We start from the raw sequence: 16,052 nt of genomic DNA on the forward strand, positions 1-16,052 counted from the left end.
AGAAATTAGCTTCCATTATCAAATTATTGCAATCAAGACTTACATTTAGATTGGGTGTCTGCATTTCGGGATGGGTCTCCTTCTTGGAATTCAATGTGCCCAGCTTGGTGTTCACACTGAATTTATCCGTTTGTCCAGGTCCATGACCATTTCCGGTGTCCACGCTCTGTGAGCGCACCCTCATGATTAAAGCCTTCTTCACCGTATCGATAAAGCGGGAGCCGGCATTGCCGCTACCACTTTCTGCTTTCGGGGTCTCGGGTGTAGGACTTCCTGCCGACGTCTGAGTAAGATCGGTTCCCAGAAAGTCGCGAGTCTTCTCCCGCAGTTCCTCGCATAAATTCTGGAGCAGAGAGGTCCTAGTGCGCTGTTCCAACTTTGCAAACTTCTCAGCTTTGTAGCACGCGTTCTCAGCGTTGATCAGCTTGGTCAAGATGAACTCCTTGAACTCCTGTCCCTTGCGGAAAACTGCGGGATTCGGCAGAGTGGGGCCGAAGAAGGGAACATCATCCCTGGCGGTAACGCTGACCTTGTACCGGGTATGTGGTGTGTTCGGCTCAATGGGCTGGACCACGATGAAAGCGTGCAGAAAGTGACTGGCGATCATGTCAGGTGAGAATGGAGTGTTGGTCTCCTGGAAAACGATGGCCACGATGTCATTGCCAATGTGTCGCTTCCTCTGGAGCTGCTGTGGATCGCCCTCGGTGTGTGGCAATAGAGTGGATACATGGAACATGATCTCTCGCTCCTTGAAGACCTCATAGACAGCTGTGTCGCCCGTGTGACCATTCTGAATGTCAAGCCCACCCCTGTAGCCCTTGTGATCCTTCAGACGTATCCTTTGACCCAAGACATCCAAGAACTCGTCGAAAGCTGGTGATGTCTGCTGGTTACCGAAGAGTTCCTCCTCGGTGGTCTGTCCATATCTTTGGTAGAGAACTCCAAACTTGAAGTGCGAAACGAGAACATGCTCGTCGTATACACTGATGAGTTGTGAGGCCTTGGGGCACAAAATCGGCATGAAATGCTCGACCGTTATATTTTCGTTCAGTGTATGCGCCATTTTCGCCGGACTTGGCTGTGGTAATAGGCATGAAACCGGAAGAAGCTCATGCATCGTACCAGTTCTCAATCTCATCAGTATTCGCATGTGCTCCTGGTTGGCTACATTTTCCGTTTTAATAGAAAGCAAAATCGGTCCCAACTGCTCATCCACTCCAATCAAATTCGAGTGCTCCCTAGCGGCATAGAATCTCCTGTAGCACTTGGCCGTATCGTCCGTCTCGAACTTGGCCATCCAGGTGGTCTGTGGGAGCAGAGGATTTCCTCTCGCATCGTAGCCGCACTCATGCTCGGTGCCATCCATCCAGTAACCACCGTGCAGTGGCAGCAAGATCATGGGGTACGGTGCCGGTTTGGCCAGCGCCTCCTCAAGCAATCTCTGCGAGGCGGGAATGGCCGAAACGATCGATGAGTTGGAGCTCACCGACGACTGAGATTGGTAGTGGTGTCCGTTGGACAGCAGCTGGCATCCGGAGGCGCTGACCACCCCACTTAGTTGCGGGGAGGCGGGCGTCGAGCTGCAGGCGGAGCCCGAGACTGTGGAGCTGCTCGAGTGGTTCATCGAGTGGCGCAGTGTTGCCCGCGATCCCGAGTGCTGCAGGCCACCGTTGTGAGGATGGGAGTGGCTGTCGTGGGGTGAGTGTGGTTGGGGCACGCGCTCCTCACTCGCATTACTGCCGCGATGGTGGTTCTGTAAGTGGAAAAGAAATCGATTATAAATAAGTTTAATTCGTTAAACGATTTTTCAATCAAACTTGAATTGCTGGAGGGAAAACCGTCAGGATACTATAAATTTGGTATTTAATATCAGTGTATATTTTTCCATATACACAAATTGAATGTCACAGACAGCCCCAAGAAACTACCTTTCAAAAGTCCCAATCTTATACCTCCATAAATGCAAGTATTGCAGACAATGCCGCCTAATCCTTGGCGGAAATAAAAATAATTTTCCCTAGCCATTCTCTGCGAGTACGAAACTCGGGCTTGATTGTTTAGCGGGATAGTGTGTCAGAGATCCATGTGTGGCACTCTGCACACAACTGGGGCCTGATTATGTGTGAGTGGGTGCCACAGTGGAGCCTCCCACACGCCGACGGGCGGAATTAGAGGCTCTGCAGCACTGCTGCATTATAATTTCATGCAATTATCGTCAGTGAAACCCGCCCGCAGCCCGCGCCCCAGCTTCATATGCAAATGGGGCGGCCTCGAGCCATGTGGATGGATTGGATAATGGCAGAGTGGTGCAGGGTGGTGCAGTTGGTTCGCCGGAGTGGTGCAGAGACTGTCGATGGCTTTGCAATTTGGTTGGCACAAACTATTTGCAAAGGCACCAAACAAATATGGTATGGCAGTGGGTGGAAGAGGCGTGGTCGTGGATTACGTGATGGATTTGCAGAGAGGGAAACTTCCACTTCCAATAGCTTTGAATTTTTGATAACATTAAGCCAACATTTTCATTTGACATGAACGAGGCTCCTGCTCCCATTTCCTTTACAATTCCTGGCGCCACTCGAAGCTTTTGTCTGGTCGACCCCCTTTTGACCCCAACCCCTCTTGCCTCTTAACCCGATGCCTCCTAAACAAGCAAGCATATTAAAAAGTTTTCTTTTATTTGCAAACAGTTTTTCCGTTTCTGGGATTCTTTTGTTGCACTTTGGGGCGCTGGCCTGCAGCCAAATGTGGCACGTACCCAAGGGGTTAAAGGGAGCGGGCTAGGGTTCATCGATAGTTCGTGCCTTGATTTAATAGTCTGCCTGCTGCCAATTGCAACTGCAGCTGATGGCTGGAAATAATGAGCCAAAGGAAGTAGGAAAAAGGCAGGCAGTCGAGGTACCCACTTGATAGATGGAAATAATGAGCCGAGAAAGGATGGGAAATGCAAATGCAACTAAAAAAAAGAAATACCGTTTGGCAAGCACTGTGGGGTCACCGCCTCTCACTTCTGCAATCGATTGAAGGTTCGCGTTGTGTGCCATTCAAGCCGAGTTTCCAGCCAGTTGACTGCACCGCTAATGAATTGCATTGTCAGTCATTTGGGTGCATATCCAATGGATTTTGACATCCATCGCTCTAGCATTCATTTGTTTGTATCTGTATCTGTTGGTATCTGTATCGTGTGAACCGAACTATGGTCTAAAACAAAATATGCAAATGCAGTTTCCTACTGTAACTCCCTCTTTGCAGGCAAACAAAACGAATGTGGCAATTGAGGAAAATTAATAAATTTTGTTGTAACCCTAGACGTTCATTTGGTCGCGGGGCGGGGAATTAAATGGGAACTGGAGCTATGGGACTGTTGCAGATATTGCTTATAGAGTCGGTCACGTCACACGCTTAGTTGGCTTCATTTGCTAAGGGCGGTTGGCCTTTTAATGTTTGCCTAAATGGGAAATGGGAAAACTGGTAAATGGCTGAGGAGGGGGAACCCTCATCCCCAAAAATAGATAGTTAGTTGGATAAGCTGTCTGTGGTTGGGTAAACAAAAGAAGTCAGCGGACAAGTGACTCATCTAATAAGGAATATTGTAGTCTTTTCCTTCAGTTAATTTGTGAAGATTTCCACTTTGGCAATTGGTTTTGGTTTCAGTTTGGCTTGTTTTATGAGATCTAATTAGGAAACCATTTGTGCGGAGGCTGCTGGAGAAGTATTAAGCACAAGCAGACAACTACACAAACCGGAAAATGCCAAAGTTAAATGTAATAAAGTGGAAAGCATGACGAATGTAGAACTTGAGCAGAACAAGAAACTCGCTTCTGACAAATGATCATTCCGCTTCACGCCGAACAATAATGACAATCATAACGCCGATGATGATGTTTATGTGCCGATTCCGAGGAACTTAAGCGGATTACATACAGCCAGTTCGAGTACACGAGCCACAAGATGTGGAAAAGTGTTACGAGCTCGAAGCAGAAAAGAACATATAGAACACTGAACACCGAACAGAAATGGAACCAAAGGGGGGGGAACTGAAGGAGGAACTACAGCCATATGGCAAACCGAAGAGGGGCACGAACTGCACAGAGAATTAAAGTTATGTCAAATGATGTTATATCTGGACTTCATCTCTAAAGGCTAACAAGTTTGTTATTAGCCAAAAGAAATGATTCAACTCAGTGGTCGATTCTTGAATTTCCTTCTTCAGACATCGACATTGAACTAAACAATTTTTCTCACTGTCGAGTGCCATCATTTCGAGGTTAATGGGGTAGTGGCATGTGAAGAGGGACTTGCAACGAGTGGAAAGGGCAGCCCCTGGCAAAGTCATCTCCTGCCTTGAACAAGCGATTTGCATAAGGCGAAGGGCAGCAGTTCCTCTTTTGGACACCTCCATATGTGCAAAAAATCCTGCGACGTAGCCAGAGTAAACAAGGCTTGCTTGTTGTTTTTATTGTTGCCGCTCAAGTGCAGGCGGGCGTCATTAAAAATGTGCATTTTGCATTCAACGCCCTCGTATTTCTCGCTTTTCTCACACCCTAAAAACGACAAAAAATGAAAACAAAATTTAACAAAAGCACAGGAAGCAGGCCCCCAAAAGAGGGTTAAAAAACACGAGGCGTTGGGAAGAAGAAGGGGCTGTCTATCATTCGCTTCAGTGCTTTCCAAACTGTTAATATTGTAATATTATTTCTGTTTTAGCCTTTGTGAATATCTTATGCAGTTCACATTGCCTAGCTCAGAAAGTGTCACACATACGAGCTACCCAACTGATTGATATATGTATGCTGTCTACGCACGTGAGACAAATGTCGGGAGAGCAGGAGATATATGTGTATGCGGCGACAAATCCCAATCCCCCAGTGCGACCCACTCCCCACATGATTTATTCGAGTCTCCAAAGGGGGCGATGCAAAAACACAAGCCAAACTCGAGATTGAAGTGCTTAAATCAAAATCGCATAAATCACAAATGTCACAAGTCAAGAGTGCGTGTAAAACTGTGCATGGGGTAAGGCAAGGACTCGAGACTTTGAGTTTAGACAGTTTATGACATTAAGATCGCAAAGAATTTGCAGCTAGTCATTTTTACAACAGTAGTAAGCACTAAGATCACATGCTTTTATATTCTTCTAGCAGAACTTTAACAATACCGCTATATCATAAAGACAAAAACACCTAATGGGTTCAGCTTCAGCTGCGACGCACTTTAGAAGCCATTGAAAGTCGATCTTTCAACTTGGGATTCTCCACACGTATGAGTGATTCGAGCTCATCGTGAGCACGATTGTTCTGTTTGAAACGCTTTCACAAACTTAATTAACATACACACATATTCTTTCTTATCGCTCAACAGTGAGCAGAACAAAATGTTAAAATGGATATGAAAAGACTTCACATATCATAAAATGAAATATAACGTTCGTAGAAGTTTATAGACTGCAATCGGAATGAGATCATGTCGCGAGTTTGCAAGAAGTGTATAAAAAGTGAGCTCACACACGGTTTGGGGGCGTTTTTGTTTGGCCAAAATCGCATTTGTTCAACTGGTTCATTGATATTCGTGTTTTGTTCAACGATTATTGAACACCAAACACGGCCTAAAAAGGCAATCACTGAATGTTGTGGCTACAGTTTGGCGACATTTTCATTAGCGGAACAAAGCAAAAACGTAAACATTTTATGGCAGAAAGCGAAAGGCAGCCAAAAATGGATTCAAGATTGCCATAAATTATGCAAGCTACCTGATTGATTTTTAAGATCCACTAATTAATATAAAATACCAAACATTATTTGCGGTTTCGGTGGCGGCTTAAAAATAGATTTTTAATTGCAGCTCACAGCTGGAAGCCGCACTTCGCAGTTCGGATTCGAGTTGCATGTGAAGTCACGGTGTGTGTGACCCAATTTGTGCGCAGTGAACCCAACACCCGTTTCGAATATGCCCCTTTTGCCAGTACCCATGCAGCATAAAATTAGCTGCGACAATTCCAAGGCAGAATCAAGAGGACCGAGAAGCCAGAGCCAGAGTCAAAGCTAAAGCCATTCCATTCCCACACGCCCACGGGAAGCAATTTCCCTCGATCTGAGGTAACTCGAAAGGTATGAGGAGCATGACTCCATGTCACGGCTTTATGAGCAGCGAAAAAGATGGGGGGAAGTTGTAAGGGGTTGGCGTAATAAGATATTCTGCGATTCACACAAACTAAGTTAAAGCCGTACTGAAAATGATTGTGGGTGTCATCAAGTGATTTTTGGGCGGGGCTAATAAGCAAGAAGACAACGCTATTCAACTCGAAGTCTTTGTGAAGATATTAGTACTTTTCTAAATTTTTTTCTGGTCTTCAATTAAATTATCCGTAATAACTACTCTCAATTTAATAATATATATTTTCTCTAGTTTCACTAATCACTTGCCCTCGACTGTACAGTGGCTCTCAAACAGTTTGCAGTGCCTTCCTACGACTTTCGTGAGCTTGCCCAACCTTCTTCTCCCTATTTAACCCTTTCGCGCTTGCGCATTGAAGCTGCTCCGTTTCCACTCGAATGCCCAAGACTTTGTGTAACTTTGCACATTTAAATTACAAACAGCTGACAAAAGTTTTGCCGCCAGACCAAATCCCGAGACCAAGATGGCCAAGCCACTGTTCATAAGAAAAAGTGCTCCCCCTGTTTTTATTATTTTCCTCCGCTTGGCTAGCTTTTCTCATAAAATAATTGCTCGTGTGATCGAGACTCGTTGCCTTTCAACTTGAGTTACCAACTCCTCCCCGTGGAGACTTGTGAAGTCAACGATGAGGAGTTCTTTTGTCTCACGAGAATTTTGGCAGTCAAGCGTGAAACATGAAAGAATATGTACAAACTGATGATGTTCTTGGCGAACCCTTCCTAGAATCTTCTGAAATGCTATAAATTACCAGGCCCCAAAGTTGTGTACTCCCATTTGGCTTCCTAGGAAGTTTTCTGCATGTTTTCAGGCAGTTGTCAAAGCTTCAAAAAGGAAACACGATATGAACGTTTCCTGCCCGTAATTAGTGTGAAAATGTGTGTTATCCAAGCCGTAGGTAAACTCAGTTCCCTGCCTCATATCAAATATTGATTAAACAAGCCTAAAGTGGAGCATAACCCAGCCGTATATAACGCATTGTTTACTTGGCCAAAACATGCGACCAACAAGGTTAACAAATTGAACGTGCATATTGAATTTGTGAAGGCAGTTTCGATTGGTTGTGGTTCAAAATGTCAGCTTCAGTTGCAAAATGACTGGGAAAAAAAGAGAGAAAAGGCTTGGAACTTTCGAGCAAGTGGAATGGCTCTTCATTCGGAAAACGAAAGGGGAGGGCTGTCAATTTAACCAGGGCTCAGAAAAAGTTTTTAATAGTTAGTCCAGCATGAAGCCTGAATATAAATATAGCTCTTAAAACTTTTTAATTTGGGTAATTTTGTAAAACAGATGCCTAGATATCTAGGTTTATCCACTCTCGTCGTACTTTTGGTGTATTTGTCAGCGGGTTTCTAGATGATTTATGGCAGTGGATCTGACATTTCTCTGCTTGATTTTTGCTCGAAAAAAGTTGCCTGACCACCAAAGCCGATGCGTTGGCGTTTTTTTGGCATCGGCAACATTCACTTTTTACTTGACATATCTGTATCTACATATGCATATATATCTTTGTTTTTTATTTCGTTTTTTGGGAGGGTAATGCTGCCCAAAAACTGGGTCAACGCATGTCGCCAGCGCGATTTAACACTCGCTCATCGTTAATCTTCATTCATTTGCATGCGCTGCACTGCATTCGTTGTTCATTATTCATTATTTGGGGCTTGCAGCCTGGCTCTCAAACTGTAGTTGCATCCAATAAGTGGCAATTGCCGCAAATTGCTTCCTCAGCTGCTGTTGCTTATTTATAGCAAATCTTTTGACGCCAAGTGAGTGCCCACAAGTGCATTTACCAACCCCTTCGACCTCTCGCCATCCACCGCTTATGAGTCCAATCCCATTTGCCGCCCGTCTGCAAACATTCGTTGACTTATTTATGATCGCACACGAGACTCGAATCGTCGGCGTTTTCTTTCTCTTTTTTGGATGAAAATTAAACAGCAGACGCCAGATGGAAATCAGCGAAAGGCCCATAAAACTATTCTCAGTACCCGACTCCGTTGATTGTTTACCCCGAAAGAGTCAAAGCGACTTAATGGCTGACTAAGGAGTAATGGAAAAGCCTGAATCATCTGTGTTTTCCATTGCAGCATCAGCCATCTTCAGATTGCAATTGCAGATGAACATTTTAATGAGCAGTTTTCCAACATATACAAATTTGAAGTTTGAAGAGTTAAGAAATAGTTGCATCTTAAATACAGCCAAGTAGTAATGTTCAAAAAACAAGTTTTCAATCGAGTCTCGAATACCCGAATAATTGCATCATTCACTGAAGTAGTTATAATAAGTATAATTAAAATATTAATACAAGAATAAATATATTTCATGCAACTGCCAGATTTATCTGAACTCCCTTGATTTCTTTATGCTCATCGCCAATTCAATCAGCTTACTTTTTTGTTTTACAACGTGTCTGGCATAACTCACAAGTCGAAAACAAAACTCCAACTGCAGTCTGGCATATAAATCAATAAATTAGCAGTCCATAAACTTAATAAGCCAGATAAATAACAAAACCATTGCCACAACAAAAGTTGAGCACGCAATGCAGCCGAAATTTATATCAAAAATTAAATATAAATGTGTGAAAGGAGCGAAGGAGACGAGGCAATCCACTTTTGTAATCAATCATTGACATCCTGCAGAGTGCATTTCGTAGTTGGAGAATCATTGGCCAATTGCATGTTGGGCGCCAATTAAAAAAAATTCCGAAATGGCCAACGGCGGCTAGAAAACAACAACGCCAACAATGGGGAGTCATGCAAGCGGCTAAATTGGCCGCAAAGTGAAATTCAAAACAAAAAATAAAAGCCAGGCCTAAAATTCAAAGTTGAGCAATGATCAGTAACAATAGAGAAAAAAAAACAGCGAGCAGTGACCATTGGTCAGCAGATTCGAGTGAAGCCAAAGAGTTGGCCAAATCCAAAACCAAATCCACATCCAAGTCCCATGTACATGTGCAATGCATTTAACACTTTCAACACAGCCACAATCGCTTTGGTGATTCATTCGGCGTCAGGTTTTTGTTTATGCTTTGTTTATTTATTTACTCTTTTTTATTTTTGGGTGCGTTACAGTTTGTCAGCCACTGTGAAACTTTCTTTTTACCAAATATTTATGAAGAAATTCACACAGCGAGAAAAACAGACAGATACAGATAATAAAAACAAGTGTGGGGGGCGGGCTAGCCGAACGCTCGTTTGTGGGCGTGTTAACCACTTTTAGAGCCCTTTCCCAGCTCATTGCCCGGGGGCAACGGATTTCGGTCTCTGCCTAATGAATTTATCTTTTCCTCTTTATTTTTTAACACACCACATTGCGAGCAATTTCATTTAGAAACTTTCTTTCCCAGCAACATCATCATCAGGCAGACAAAAAACCGGAACAAAATCTCGGAATTATCTTGAGGGCATATCAACAATTTGTTTGGCTGGTATGTCTCCAGCGAATGCTTTTTATTGTTATTATTATTTCATTATTATTTAGTTTTGAGTTTTTCTCAAGTTTGACACGAACGCGACGCTGTCTAAAACCTTGGCTAAGTCTTTGGGTTATTTGTTTCTTTCCCGTCTTAGCCGAATTTGAATTGATTTGGTTTCTTTGTTTTGCCCGGCCAAAAAGAATCAGAAAGCAACGAGTCTCTACGCCTGAAATTCAATTAACAAAAGCCATAAAAAAGTGTCGGAAAAACAAATGAGATTTAATTATTAATTGAACCAGAGTCAAGGTTTCTCTGCGCCGAGTAATTTACATACAGAGGCATCGAAACATATGAATATCTATCTAGCTTTTGTTTATAAGGCGAATGAGGCCAAGTGGGCTGATCCGTCAGATGATTATGGTTTTTGGCAGCAAATCAATCTGAGGCGTGTGGACAAGAAGTGCGGGTGTCTGATGGCAAATGGTGATTTTTAGTTGGGGGAAATGCTCTTGAGAGTTGTGTAAACAAAAGAACAAGGTTGCGGATATGTTGGGGATATTTTTGAAACTGAAGAGGACCATGATATCTCATTCAACTTTGAAGTTCTCCAAATGCGGTCACCCCTTATCAATTTGATGTTTGCTTGTGGATTTCCAATAAAATAATATTTCATAAAAATCGTAAAATATTGTAATACCGTTAGTTTGCAATCAAAATAAGTTTAATCTTCACACCTTTTTAAATCATTTCTAAACACACCTCCGCGTTTATCTTACTCCATACTCCAGTCATCAGTTCATTGAACCAAATAAAGTAAAACCTACGGCAATGCGACAATCCCATTTGTCATCTCTGGCTGTCGGTTGCCTCTGGGGTAAACCCGGTGACCAGGTCGCCCAGCAATCTGCCAGATCCCCACCCTTTTACCATCTTCTGTGACAGTTTACAAGGCGTCGTAAAAAAAAAACAAGAACAGAAAAAAGCGAAGAGAAATGAACTTTTTCGCACTTGATGGCCATTAATTTCTTATGTGTTGGCTTGTTTTTTTTAATCTTTTTGTGGCGTGCCCCGAGTTCATGAGGGGCAGACTTTATTCTGGTGTAACTGTTGTGAACTTTGACATGGATTTTTGGCTCGCGTGACCCGAGAAATGAGGAGGGTACCCCATATGCAGCACTAAGTGAATTGCAAATGTCCAATAAGGCTAATGGCAAAAGCTCTCGATCTTGGCGTGCAAAAAAAAAAAACTTGTTTTTAAGCCGCATGAATATGTCAAATGACTGATCCGCTTATGAGAAGCCTTGGCTACGAATAAATCTGAGTATCTTGTATCTGAATCTGCAATGCTAGAGTGAGCTTTATCAGCTGCCTGCGTTTTCTTTTTTTCTTTATTATTTTTTCAATTTCTGTGTCAGCTAATTTCCATGGCATTGTTGACTGAAATAACAAATAACAAGCAGCAAATAACATTTACATGGGCACACTGAACAAACGCTTTTCACACACCCATGCAGTCAGATTTTCAACTTTTCTTGCCAGCGAAAGTTGGCAATAACAATGCTTTTCCGGCATGCCAGTAGGAAAAGAGATAGCCATAGACTGACAGCTGGCAGCAGAGTGAGATGGATACACGCTAAGAAAGTATGGAGCCAAACTAGTTATAACTCCTAACAAAATGAAGAAAAACTCTTGATGGGATTTTGGACAGGCCTTAAATGTGCGCAATCCCAGACATCGAATTCAAAACACCCTTTAATTGAGTTTATAGTTTGGGGCATTTGGCTGCTTCATGTGCGCACTTATTCACGAAAAAAGAGTTTCTATTGTAGGAGTAGTAGGAACTATTACAAGGCTGTTGCGAGTGCATTTTTACGTGTTTTGGCATAAATTAAGCTTAAGGTCGTTGCTTGCCCTGTTGAAAACAACAGTTAGACAGTGAAACGGCACAAAAGCAGTTAAGAACACAATGCCAGCACATAATTTACACATCACACATAGAAGTTAATCGCCAGTAGATCTCTTTGGATGGAACTGTAAAAATCAGACGGAATCGATGGATGAAGGTGGGAAACAAAGTCTTATATCACTCCCAGTTACCTGTTAGCCATTTAAGCTCTGTTCCCTGATCTTGTTCTCTTTGGTTCTTCCTTTTTTCTCGTTGGCATGCTAATGATCTTCGATCTCAAGTCACTTTATTTAAACACGTCCCATTCATAAATAATTTGCTGCTAATTCTCATAATTCTTGCGCAGTAATTTTACCTTTTCGCCTCCTTCCTCTGCAGCTTGATCAATGTAAACAATGTTTTCCGCTTGTCATTTTTCCTCCAAAGTTGTTGCTTTTTGAGGGGCACAAAAACTGAAAGTTGAGCTGGCCAAACCAGCTAACTGGTTTGACTTTAAAAACTGGCTAATCAAAGCTCGGCATTTGTTTTAAGCCAGTTCCCCCTCTACTTTTAAGGTAAGCCGATAGCCAACTGCCAGCTAACTATCGAAGCCTAGGCTTGGGATCTAGCATTGGCTCGAATTAGACGCTTTGTTTAAGTACAAACACTCACTCAATGCAACTCTAGAAGGTCTCAAGCGAGTTCTGCGGAAAAATTCTGCTCGTCAGGGTATCAAATGATCAAAAGTGTACAGAAAGTAAGCCAAGGCGAAGAGCTTTAAGCAGAAGTATAATGAGCGTAATTCGAGTTTTACAAAATCAGTCAAGTACACTACAAGATGGAATTTGAAAATATAGATGATCCTCTCAAATATTTAGGTTTTAATTGATATTGGTACTAATTTATTATATATATTTTAAAAGCTGGAATGAAAACATTTCGGAAAGTGTATTCATTTTATATAAAAGGCCTTAGCCGGGCACCCAAAAACCCAATTAATCTCACTCTCTTCGCCAACTTGACCCTAATTTGCCTAACCCCCATTTCGACGATTATCCCGCTTTTGGCCAGAAGCGTTTTCGATAATGGCCAAAATCGGCAGTGACTGGAATGCTAAATGCAATTACAATTATCAACAGCTAGAAACGACATTTAATTAGGCTAAGAAGGTTTTTATTTGCTTTGGCACATTATTAACCCATTAATGGCTCACAGCGCTTAGGTCATCACAACTAGCCAAGTTCATAGAGGCGTTGGGGGATTTTTCTTGCTGGAAATAATTTGATTACAGTGAGTGCAGCGATGACCTCAGCGTGTAATGGAAAACCCATTAAAAACGGCTTTTATTTTTCTTTCGCACTATTTACCTGACTTTGCACCTGTTTTGTGCCAACGCGTGCCAAGTGAAAGGGAGAGAGACAGCGATAGAGAAGTTTGACCGCAAAGTATAAAATTTCAAATTGGCAGCTGCCGCCAGCAGCTGACACCTAAATTTAGGCCACCAAAAAAGGCAATAATTAATAAAAAATAAACCAAAGCCAATGTGGCGAAGCAGAGGAAGCAAAAGAAGAAAAATAAATCCATTTGGGCCGGAAGTTCCAGCGAAACTGAGAATGAAACGAAACCACAGAAAGCCGAAAGGCGAGCATAATGCATCCTTCCGTCTTGGCTTCCTTTCAACTTCCTCTCTGGTCCCTCTGCCCCTCTTCCTGTCCAGCTGACAGGGATGATTGAGCTCACCGCGTTTCCTTTACACAGTGCGAAAAAGTTATGGAAAATCAAGGGTTTTTTCATTGCCAATCTGTTATTATTTGGAAATGCACACTTACTACTTTTATTTTCCTACTTTACTTTAGGTTTTTTTGACAACGACTTTAACTACAATTTTCCCAGTGCACGAATGGACATTCATTGGCTCTCGGCATGACGTCAACAAACTCATTTTCTGGGTCACTCTCCGACACGGACAACAATAGTTTTATTGACATTTTAGCCTGTCGAATGGTGGGGCAACCCTAAAGACAGAGTTGTGCCACAATCGAATTAATGATTGGTTATGTTCCCCAACTACCCCTACATTTATTTACCCATCCCCTGACGATGACAATGTGTGTTTATAAGCGGCATTTATTATTATATGACAATGACGAGCCAAAGTAAACTGATATAAGCCAGGAAAAGGTGGACGAGGAGGCGTGACAGAGCCACGTGTCACAATTTCCAGGACAGCAGTTGTTTTCCCAAAAGTGGAGCAAACAAATTGCGTGCGAGTAGTAATCATAAATCTCCCCACTCGAGGAGATTTAAAATTCATTACAGTTTGACAAGCACAAGCGTAGAGCATGTTTGCAGTTCTGCAGGTTGGGGACAGTGGAAACCCGCTTATTGTCAACCGGCATCGTGCCGTCTCCCTCGTCTAAAGTGCCAAGAGCTTGCCATAAATTTTAAGCCATTGCCAGACATTTTTATTAATGACGCAACGCAACGCAGAATTCCAGTCTTATGCAAACAAGTGGCAAGTGGCCAAAGAGTCGACTTCCAAGACTTGATTTCCTTATGCACGGCTAGAAAAATGGGCATAATTTTGAGTTTTTTCTAAATTAAACTGAGAACTTTTATAAATAACGATCGTTAAAATTAAAAATACTTAATATTTAAAGTAGTTCAACTCTTAGGAAACTATTGGTGCCACTGATGAATCTAGGTTACTCTAGATTCAAGTACGATTTTTTCACTGTGCCGCTCCTTTCCCTTGTATTTCCTCCTCTCGACTAAATTTGTTGTCTTGTCTGGTGGCAGTCGTCGTCTCAATCTCAATTGCAGCCTCTAGAACCCAACTTGCATAATTGCAAATGCAGGCAGAGACACAACAACAGTACTAACAACAACAACCTCGAGGAAATCCACAATAGCAACGAAAAGTGGCCGTTGCAGTTAGCCGGGGCTTACCGTTAGCCAGGCCAAGTCGAGAGGGAAAAACAACGAAATTACAGCAGTAGCCGCCGCAGAGGCTTTTCCAGCATTTTCCCATAATCAAAGAGTAACAAAGTTGCGTCTAATGCAATAAAATTTAAGGCTCTTTTGTACAATGGCGGAGAATGGGGGGAGATACCCCTCCTCTCAGACATTGTGTTACTATTATAATTATTTGCCAGGCCATAAATTATGGGAACCCATGGCGGCGGACAGGGTTGCCACATCGCTTAATTACCCACCGAGCTCCACATCAAATGTGCGAGTTTTTCTCGTGCACTACAGTTTCCCCTTTTAACACCTTGAAGCCCCAATTGTAAGCTAATGAAACATTTTGCCAGGGGAGTTCATTAAACTTGTCTCATAAAGAAATCATTGTGATGATACCTTGATGATGATATCCAACGAAAGCTGCGTGAGATGAAGACATTAACCATAGTGTCGGGCGATTTGGCGAAACTCGCGTGGTTTTGTCTCAAAATGTTATAAAATTCAAAGCTCAAAAAGTCATCTATCATATTTGAAAAAACAATTCAGTTCAGTCCTCATATATCATATGCAGGAAATAAGCTACAGATCTTTTCCAATATCTTTGTCTCTGGAATCGAAATGACCTTGTAAGTCATTGCCTATGGAATGATATTGAAATTAAATCTTAATCGCTTGACATGTAAATCCAGCGATTTTCATCAGCTCCATTAACTCGCTGGCTAATTAATCAACATTTGCTTGATTGCTTAATTGCGAGCTCTAAACGCTGAGCATGAAAATAAAACTAAGACAGATGAGTATGAGCGTCTGAGACGAGCAGAGCAACAATTGCCCTAATGTGTGGGCAAACATTCTCAAAATGGCCCAAACGCTAGATGGATGGATGGCCCAAAAGTAATTTCCGTTTTGGCCTGATCAATGGAAATGTCAACGGATGTCGCATGTAATTAAAACTTGTCACAAGAGTTGAGCTCCATTTGAGTTGCGAGTTTTTCCCACACGCTGCGGATGCCAGTGCGGATGCGGATACCCAAGGGTTATGGCCTTTACTACCATACCATTTTCTTGACAGTACCAACGGCATTCATCTGGGGAAATACAGTCCAAAACTTGTCAGCTGAGACAGAAATCGATTCTGTCTCGGAAAAGTTCTCCCACAGTTTTCAGCGCTAGTGAAAGTAACCAAAAGTTTGAGTTACCGTGGAGGGAGGGGAAGAAAAGGTAGAGACTCTGGGTCTTATGGCTAATTGAGCGCTACACCTGTCTCAGGCCAAAGCCGCCAGGTGAACGATTATTCGCTGCCTTTGGTTTCTAAGAGTGAGCCGATGGCCTAAGCCGCTTAAGAGATTTCGCTGTACACGCACAGAAAAACTATTGTGTTTTTTTAATATTGCCTTGCTGCTCTGTTTTTGTTTGTAAAGAAGTAGGAAATTAAGACAAAGATAAATAATGTCTATTAATCAGTGTTTTCAATATATAAATAAATTGTGTGTTACTCAAGTTTCTCTCTGTGTACAGTGAAACCTGCCTAAGCCTGACCAGAACGGCTTAGCTTCCAACTATAAATCCATAGCGGGGAAAGGGAACGTGCCACAAAATGCCATAAATGCCTCACCAATT

General features: G+C 42.5%; 1 protein-coding gene across 4 annotated transcripts in view; it reads right to left on the minus strand.

Moving 5' to 3' along the window:
• Positions 1-16,052, minus strand: part of LOC6611541 (rap1 GTPase-activating protein 1) — a 77,507-nt gene that overhangs the window by 1,036 nt on the left and 60,419 nt on the right. For all 4 annotated transcript variants that reach the window (XM_032722739.1, XM_032722778.1, XM_032722811.1 and 1 more), the window contains one exon: positions 44-1,753. In XM_032722739.1, the coding sequence (XP_032578630.1) occupies positions 44-1,753 (1,710 nt within the window). The remainder of the gene's footprint in view (positions 1-43; positions 1,754-16,052) is intronic.

This window comes from Drosophila sechellia, chromosome 2L (genome assembly GCF_004382195.2).
Source record: "Drosophila sechellia strain sech25 chromosome 2L, ASM438219v1, whole genome shotgun sequence".
In the NCBI taxonomy this organism is placed as follows: domain Eukaryota; kingdom Metazoa; phylum Arthropoda; class Insecta; order Diptera; family Drosophilidae; genus Drosophila; species Drosophila sechellia.